At 44.0% G+C, this 9235-nt stretch overlaps 1 protein-coding gene across 1 annotated transcript in view; it reads left to right on the plus strand.

Moving 5' to 3' along the window:
* The first annotated feature begins 1656 nt into the window (after positions 1 to 1656).
* Positions 1657 to 9235, plus strand: part of AURKA (aurora kinase A) — a 12229-nt gene continuing 4650 nt past the window's right edge. Inside the window, exons 1-6 of the mRNA XM_006767754.2 lie at positions 1657 to 2130; positions 2894 to 2940; positions 3747 to 4026; positions 5395 to 5449; positions 6690 to 6881; positions 7928 to 8066. Coding sequence (XP_006767817.1) covers positions 2899 to 2940; positions 3747 to 4026; positions 5395 to 5449; positions 6690 to 6881; positions 7928 to 8066 — 708 coding nt within the window. The 5' untranslated portion in view covers positions 1657 to 2130; positions 2894 to 2898. The remainder of the gene's footprint in view (positions 2131 to 2893; positions 2941 to 3746; positions 4027 to 5394; positions 5450 to 6689; positions 6882 to 7927; positions 8067 to 9235) is intronic.

The raw sequence follows: 9235 nt of genomic DNA on the forward strand, positions 1-9235 counted from the left end.
CGTCCCTGGGTCCCGTGTCCTCTGTCCTCCTCCCCTCCCTGTCCTCCGTCTCCCCCAGCCCCGCTTTCCCAGCGCCCTCCCGTCCGCCACCGGGTACTAAGGCGTCCTTGCGCTTGGTGTGTCCTAAACACCCGGAATGGGGAGCTGGGGTACTTTCTGATGGGATGGTCCCTGTCAGCGGGCACCTGGGTGAGAGAGCTGACCCGAGGGCTTTGCTGTCTTGCAGCTTAGGTTCTAGTCGGGGCGAGGAGGCAGACGACGACCTAGCAAGACAGCTTCCAACAGTGAAAGAAACGTGTGGGTTCCCGGGGGATAGAATAGCCAGGGAAGGCCCTGGTCCTGCGCTAGGTGGATGAGTGTGAATGAATGACAACCCCGAGAGGCCCCCTTGGGAGGGCTGGAGCCGTTCAGACCGTGGCCTGCCCTTGTGGGGTTCTGGGGCGTCCTTTCAGCACGTAGGCCCGCCTACCTGGTGAATGAGAATCGCTTGGGCGGACTCAGGTGTTTGCGTCCATCAAGCTCTGCAGGTGATCCTGCTGTTTCCCCCGAGAACTAGGGGTGGGGCCAGCGCAGGCTAGTCATCTGGGGACATGGTCCAAATGCCGCATCTGATGTGTTGGGTCTGCGGTTGGGCCTGGAAGTCTCCCTCTGTCTCTAGGCCTAACCCTCCTCACCAGGTGTGGATGTAGCTGTGCGCTTGACTTTCCATGTCCTTGGTTGAATTAAACTCTCTTCGGCAGCACCCAATTTCATTTCCTCTCCATTCTTCTTCATTCGTGCGATGGCATTGGTAGGTTCCTTGGAAGAAGGGGCACCTGGACCCACAGTGTTGTTAGGTCAACCCTTTTCCTGCTTGAGCTGCAGGGGTCTGTGGAGGTCATCTGGCCGCGTGACTCCTGGCCCTGGCTGTAGAGCAGAGCCTCCTGACAAGCAGTCTTCCGGAGCTTCCTCCAGAATTTCTGGATCAGGATCTCACTCTGTTCTGCTTGTTATTCATCTTCCTGGGAAAGAAAAGTTTGTGAAATTGGAGCAAATGTCTGTAGTTTTTGTTGAAGACTGTCAACTCTATGTCCTTTAATCCATATAACCTCAGTGTGCAGCTTGTAATTGTGAGGGAAAGTGAAGAAAGCAGAGCCTGTGAGGAATTGGCATTCGCATAGACAAGCACATATTTTCATCTGTCTGTTGTTTCTACTAACTCACTCTTTGATGTGAAGTCTCTAGGCCAGTGGTTCTCAACCTTCCTAGTGCTGCAACCCTTTAATACAGTTCCTCACGTTGTGGTGACCCCCAATTTCATTGTTACAATTGAACATAATTAAAGCATAGTGCTGCCTGACTCGATGGGTTTAGTAAATGTTATAAGCTATTTTTTTTAATATATTTTATTGAGTTTTTTACAGAGAGGAAGGGAGAGGGATGGAGAGTTAGAAACATCCATGAGAGAGAAACATGATCAGCTGCCTCCTGCATGCCCCCTCCTGGGGATGTGCCCGCAACCAAGGTACATGCCCTTGACTGGAATTGAACCTGGGACTCTTCAGTCCGCAGGCTCTATCCACTGAGCCAAACTGGTCAGGCTAAACTATTTTTATGATTGATTTGCTTTGTTAATGGGTTAATATATTCCCCAAACATTGGTGTACATTCTGTGTTTCAGGCATGTTCTGGGGGGGACCTTGAACAAAATGGAACTAAGCCCTTGTTCTCATGGAGCTTACTTTTGTTTTTTGTGTTTTTTTTTTGGCAATACTGAGTAGGTAGCTGGATATCTGAGTCTGGAGAGACAGTCAGTAAACAAGTACAAGTAAATGTTAAGTAAGGGCTATGAAGGAAAGATGGTCTGAAAGGGGACATCTGGCCAGAGACTGAATGAAACGAAGGAACAAGCCACACTTCTATTTGGGGAAAGAGCTTTATAGGTGGAGGAAACAGGAAGTACCAAGGCCCTGTGGCAGGAGACTTGAGGAAAGGAAGGAACTCTGTATGGCTGGTGTGCAATGGACAAGAGGAGATATGATTAGAGAGGTGGTCAGGGTCCACATTCTGGGACTTCGTAGGCCTACGTCTAAGCTAAGGGAAGAAAGTGGAAAATGAATGAGTGAGCTTGTCATGCTGCCTAGAACACAGGTAAGATGGAGGTGGAGAACTGACCTGTGAATTTGGACAGTAGGGGCTAGTTATGAGGTGGGCGAAGGGGAGTGGGCTCCAGGAGGATGAGAGAAATAGTAGGTAGCAGAGATGATCAGTGTGGACAGCTGTTCCAGAGACTTGCTGTTGAAAGGGGAGGCGGAGATGTGGTCATACCTTGAGTTCAGTTAGAGTGTAAAGAGAATTTTTTTTATGAAGGTAGCAGGTGTAGAAGTAGGCTTGGACACTGATGAACGTGATCATTTGAGAGGAGATGATGGAGCAGAGGGACGAGTCAGTTCAGGAGTGAAGTTTGTGTACCAAGAAGGGGAGGGGAGGGTGGGAAGGTGATGGGAGGAGACTGGCTGGGACGGGATGGGACGCAGTGCACAGTACCAGGGGAGAGGTTGGTCTATGGCAGCCCGTTTGAAATGAATAAAACTAAAAAAAAAAGAAGACCATACCCTTTTATGTAATGATGTTTACTTTGAATTTATATTAGTTCACACAAACACTCCATCCATGCTTTTGTTCCGGCCCTCCATCCAGTTTAAGAACCCATTGTGGCCCTCAAGTCAAAAAGTTTACCCACCCCTGGTCTATGGGAAAGGCCCACACCTGAACATTATGTCACATGAGAAAACAGTGTCCTCTTGTCAGCTTCATTCGGACAAAGAAAAAGTATAAAATTCTGTGTGTTGTTGAGGCTAGGACCCCAATCTAGCATAACAGGTATAAATTAAAGGTTCTTTTTTCTTTTCAGGCATCATGGACAAATCTAAAGAAAACGGCATTTCAGGGTTGGTTAAGGTAAACTGAATAATCTGTAACCTCAGTCACGTTTATAAAACCGAAATGGAGATCAGTCTTCTATCTGGAATTCTTCTCACCTTCATTTTGGATTTGTAACTTTAGACCAATTTTCTCAGCATTCAGGAACATTTTGTTGATTCTCTCACTGTATCTGTTCTATTTTGTCTTATACTTACCTATTCAAGTCTGTATTTTCCATTGTATGCAGCATAATGAACACAATAGAAGCCTAATGCTTGCCTGTACTTGCTGGCCAGAAATTAATTTCTTTGCCATAGTTTGGTCTGGTCTCAGTTCAGGGAGTGTAAATTCAGAGGAATGTCAAAACAGATGTTAGTGGATGTTTCCTAGGGCTCCACTTTGAGCCGGGTTCTGGGTCAGAGGTGTTTTCCCCCCATTTTTTTCTAAACATGTATTGTCGAAGAAATTTCAGTGCAAATGGGATTTTGGTATACTAGTAAAGTTTCTGTATTGCAGCTTTTTGCTAAATCATAATTCCCAAGTCACTGAATTCTTAGGAAGTGTTTGTCTTCCTCTTTAAATGGAAGTTGAGTTAATGAACATTGGTTTATGGGAGCATGGTTTTAGGGTGGGGCTGGGGAGGGATTAGGAAGTGCCATTCAGGTATTCCTTTCAGCCATATACCAACCTTGTCCTTTAGAAGTGCTGATTAAAATAGCTTTTTTCTTCCATCTCTTACCCTGACACTCATTATTTTGTTATACTGGAAACAAATTCTCAGGATATTCAGCTTTTGTTTATGAAGACCTTGAAGCTTCTTTTATTTTTCCCTCCTAACCTAGACTACAATTCCATCTGGTGATGGTCCAAAACGTGTTTTGGTGACTCAGCAATTTCCTTCTCAGTATCCGTTACCTGCAAATAGTGGCCAGGCTCAGCGGGTCTTGTGTCCTTCGAATTCCTCCCAGCAAGTTCCTTCAAAAGCACAAAAGCTTGTCTCCAGCCATAAACCGGTTCTGAATCTGAAGCAGAAGCAGTTGCAGGCAACCAGTGGCCCTTGCCCTGTGTCCAGACCACTGAATAATACGCAAAAGAGTGAGCAGCCCCAGCCACCAGCCCCTGGTAAATCAGCTTTTTGAGACTCATTGTGTGGTCATGCTTTCTAGTTAGCTTAAAAAACACACAAGTGTACAGACTTGTATTTTATATTGTTTGATATAGCCTTCATATAATTTCTATTGAGATTGGGGAGAAGACTTGATGTCAGGTTGAAGTAACAGTTCTCAGTGGGCCAGGCCTGTGGGAAGAAGACCTGGTTCCTACCCTCATGGTACATTTGAGGAACCAAGTTCCAAGCATGGAGGAAATCGGGGGAAAGTGGATGGGCTGAGGCAGGCTGGGCCAAAGTCACTGTGGGCACTATTGGTGCTCAGCAGTGAGGCTTCATCCCCTGTGCGTTGGGAAGTTGCTGAAAGGTTTGTGAGCAGCGGAGGGACTGACGTGCCTTGTAGAGAGCTTATCTGGAGGTGTGGAATGCATTGGAGTAGCAATGCTGTACCCAGGGGTACAGGATGGTAGGCCTTAACTGGGGGCGTGGGGGGGCGGGGTAGGGTCAGGATGGATAGTAATGGTTCCTATTTACCATCTCTTGAGTGCCCACACAGTAGACTCTGAGATGAGTGCTTCATTCACCTTGTCTTTCAATCCTCGTAACCACTCTAGGAAGGTAGTCAGAGTCATTAACGCAGTTTTACAGAGGAGGAAACTGGGACGCAGAAGCATTAAGTAAACTGGACGTGGAGAGGCTGGTTATATTGATGGCATGAGCTGAGATGGTGAACCATGGAAGGAAAAACCAGCTGGGCCCTGCATTCGAATATCTGAGCAGACCATGCTGTGCTGCTGCTAGAGTTCGAAGTGCCAGAGAAAGACAAGAGGCAATGTCCCACAGCCTCTGGCTGGTGAAATAGGGACGTGAGCCCCCTGTTGTGCCATTGGTTTGTCGTACATCTTGCTGAATTGGTGGCTTCTAGTTCTGTGTTTCCCCTGACAAGGAGTAGCGTGAAAGGCAGGTAGCGGTTTAGGTTTGGGTACACATTGTTGATCTTATTGGTATGCAGCATATGGACAGCTGGCTGTGCCACCTCATGGGAGACAGGTGACCAGGGGGAGCTTGTCATGGATGGAAGACTGTTCTGCCTTAGAAGCTCTTCATTTGGAAACAGGCTTTGGGGAGAATCTTCAGTCTGGAGCCTTCACTTTATCAGAAGGCCTAACTATACGTGTCTGCTCATCTTTACTCTAGAAATCTGTGAACTTCACAGGGTGGCAGTCGGCTTATGCTGTGGTAGTCTTTTTCTATAAAGAAAACTAAAAATGGCCAGATCATGAATATTTTGGTGGTCATTGTTTGATTTACTTCTGTTCTCAGGTTTTTAATTTATTCTGTATAGTTATCCTAAAAACAGGTTTTTAAATTATTCTGTGTAGGAAAGAATTCTGAAAAGGAAGTGGCTTCAAAACAGAAAAACGAAGAATCAAAAAAGTAAGCTTTACTTATTTACGAAGTTTTGTGCTATCATTCTATTAGAAAACACCATTTCACTGCAAATTTAATTTCGGGAACTCTAAAAAATAAAGAGGTCTTTATATTGTAACTTTGAAAATATAAATATTTCTAATTATAAAAGAGGAGGGATTTTAATGATGGATGTTAACTTAGAAACTCAAGTTTTTCAACTTTAGAAAAAGCTTGTGTGAATTTGTTACAGAAATGTGTAAAATAAAGTTTCTTTCTACCCTCAGAAGTATCCACTGCATATGGTTTGTGTATTCTCTCTCTCTCTCTCTCTATATATATATATACATATATATAAATGCAAGTTTGTTTAAAAAATGGGGTCATGTTGTAGGACTGTATATATATGATTGTGTATTTTGACAATGTTCATAGAATTATTGTGTTCCTTATAGCAAAGTATGGCTATGGTATCTTCCCCAGATAGTTTCTAAAAGCCTGCTGTCAATCTTTGAACTGTCTAGATCAGTGGTTCTCAACCTTCCTAATGCCTCAGCCCTTTAATACAGTTCCTCATGTTGCGGTGACCCCCAATTTCATTGTGACAAATTGAACATAATTAAAGCATAGTGATTAATCACAAAACAGTAATTATATATGTGTTTTCTGATGGTCTTAGGCGACCCCTCTGAAAGGGTCGTTCGACCCCCAAAAGGGGTTGTGACCCACAGGTTGAGAACCGCTGTACTAGAGCAAAGTGAGCCTGTAGCAAGTTACTGTTGCGGTTTTTTTGCTTAGCTGCCTAGCGGAGACTTTCTGAGAATCTAATGGTTCCCCCCAAATGCCCTGTGGGATCCATCCCTCCTGCTTTACCCCTGAGAGTGTTAGCATGTCCCAGGGGGCTGAGGACAGGGGGCTGTGGTTAGTTTGCAAGCAGCCCAAGATGGTGTGGAGGCATTCATCCCTGGCCATTTCTGTAACCTAATCCCTCTTATGGTCTGTATGCCTTTTGAAATGCCGTTGAGTGTTTCAGCACTAATGTCTACATTATTCCTTGTCAATGACTCACAGCCAGTGGCAGGCAGGTGGGGGTGTGAGGGACTTAATATCTGTGGTGCCTCATTAATCATGGTATTGTCTTGGTTCTGGCAGATGGTACAGTCTGAAAAATAACTGTAAAATTATATATGGGGTGTGTCTACTACTCATTAATTGTTAGAAGAGATTTGTTTTTTTGATAATTTAAAATGGTCACATTTCTTCCTAGAAGGCAATGGACTTTGGAAGATTTTGAAATTGGTCGCCCTCTGGGTAAAGGAAAGTTTGGAAATGTGTACCTGGCAAGGGAAAAACAGAGCAAGTTCATCCTGGCTCTGAAAGTCTTATTCAAAGCCCAGCTGGAGAAAGCAGGCGTGGAGCATCAGATAAGAAGAGAAGTAGAGATACAGTCCCACCTTAGGTGAGTTTTCAGGTATCTCCCAAAGAGTGGTGCACAGAACTCCCAGTGAAGATAAATGGCTGTGAACTGCTTCTTAGAAGGCCTGCCTGCCTCATTGTCCTGCAGAGAGCGATGGAATATGTCATTTCCGAAGATTTTTGTAGACTTTGTGCTGTGGGCCTGAAAAATATATCTTGGAGGTTTATGTTAATGGAGTGATTTTTTTAGGTGGGTAATATGGGGAATGATACCTCTTACTCGGAATTGTGAGCAGAGTTTGCAGGCTTGACTTTGGCCAGAGTCCCCCCCCCCCTAGTGTTTTTTTCAAACTTGAATCAGTTGGTAATACTTAAAAATCTGTCTGTATCATGCCTGCATCCCTACTTCGCAACACCTGGCTGGGGTTGAGAAGGACTGATGGCTCTGATGGGCTGTACTTTACTCTCAGCTGCACACGTTTGTCACTCTTGAAGACCGCTTTTATAGCTGTTGTAGCATTCGGTATTCAGTTACTGTGGGAATGCCGCCTCTCTTTCTTTCAATTAGCAGGGAATTGATAGTTAGCCAAGTTTTTCCCCCCTAAGAATAAAGACAGCTTAAAGGAAGGAAATAATAGTCTTGGGTAAACGTGAGGTCCACGAATCCCTAAAAGGCATGTAAACGGATATGTGGATATGTGTATTTTTCTTAGAGTGAAGTCTATAGTTTCAGATTCTCAAGTTGGGGTGTGAGGAGGAGGTTCCTGTGACCAGAACCAGCTTTTACCACTGGTTTTACACCAAGAGTTTGTTTGGCCCTGACCGGTTTGGCTCAGTGGATAGAGCATCGGCCTGCGGACTGAAGGGTCCCAGGTTTGATTCCAGTCAAGGGCATGTACCTTGGTTGCGGACACATCCCCAGTAGGGGGTGTGCAGGAGGCAGCTGATCGATGTTTCTGGCTCTCTATCCCTCTCCCTTCCTCTCTGTAAAAAGTCAGTAAAATATATTTTAAAAAAAAAGTGTTTGGTATTGAGCACGTCTTGTATCTGCTTTAAAACCAGGTGTTGAGTGTTCACCTTTTGTTGCAGGCATCCAAACATTCTCAGGCTGTATGGTTATTTCCATGATGCCACCAGAGTGTACCTAATTTTGGAATACGCACCTCTTGGAACTGTCTATAGAGAACTTCAGAAACTGTCCAGGTTTGATGAGCAGAGAACTGCTACTGTAAGTGCTTGTTTACTGTCCAGCCAGTTCCATGTGCCCTGCCTGTCCTGCATGGCCATGTGCCTTCCATTACAGTAGAGTGGATCTATTGAATGCACTGATAGCTTAATAGGATTGAATATTTGAAGTCAGTAAAATATATTTAAAAAAAATCAATCATTGTACCATATATACAGTTGAAATCAGGTACCAGGTAGAATGTTGTGGCTGGTTTGTTTTCAAAGCTGTTTTTCTGTGGAAATGTATATAAATAGTGGCCTTTTTTTTGTTTTTAATGAGCTATTTTAGGATAGTTTTAGATTTACAGAATAATTAAGATAGTACAGATCTGTTTTCTGTATTAGTAATACACACTTAATTTCTCCCATTAATATCTTACATTAGTATGGTACATTCATCATAACGAAGAAATATATTTTAAATTTTTTTTAATTGAAGAAATATTGATACATCACTATTAACTGAAGTTCATACTTGTTCAGATATCCTCAGTTTTGCTTATGGTTAGACTAGGTCAGTGGGTGTTTGAGAAGATCATGGAGGTAAAACGTGTTCTCATTCCATATCAAGGGTACACAGTGACTTATCATGGTGGTGTTGGCCTTAATCACCTGGCTGAGGGCGTGTTTGTCACATTTCTCCCTTTCCGTGCTGTGCTCATTCACAGGAAGGCTCTATGCACAGCCACACTTAAACAGCGGGGTCATGTTCCACCTCCTGTGGGGCAGGCATCTACAAAAATGATTTTGAATTCTCCTTATGTATTCACTGAGTCACTTGTTAGTCTGGACTCGTCAGTTTTTTATACTTGGAGTTACAATCCAATACTATTTTATTTTGTTGCTCAAATTGTTCCAGCTTTGTCCACTGGGAGCTCTTTCACATGGTTCCTGCGTTTTTGACATCCCTCATTATTGTGGGGGTGCAGTGTTTTTTATTTTATTTTTATTTTAAGCTTTCTGACACTACAAGATGCTCTAGCCTCATCTTGCATATTTCCTATCCCAGGCCCAGAATTACCGTTTCTCCCAGGAGCCCTAGTTCCTTTTATTGGAATGTTTTACTAGAAACCAAGATCTGGGTGCTGGGTGTGCCCATGCTACTGGTGTCATTACTTCAGCTGACAGACAAGGAAGCATGTGTAAACTAATCTGTGTGTATATATGTGT

This window comes from Myotis davidii, unplaced genomic scaffold (genome assembly GCF_000327345.1).
Source record: "Myotis davidii unplaced genomic scaffold, ASM32734v1 scaffold343, whole genome shotgun sequence".
NCBI classification, from domain to species: domain Eukaryota; kingdom Metazoa; phylum Chordata; class Mammalia; order Chiroptera; family Vespertilionidae; genus Myotis; species Myotis davidii.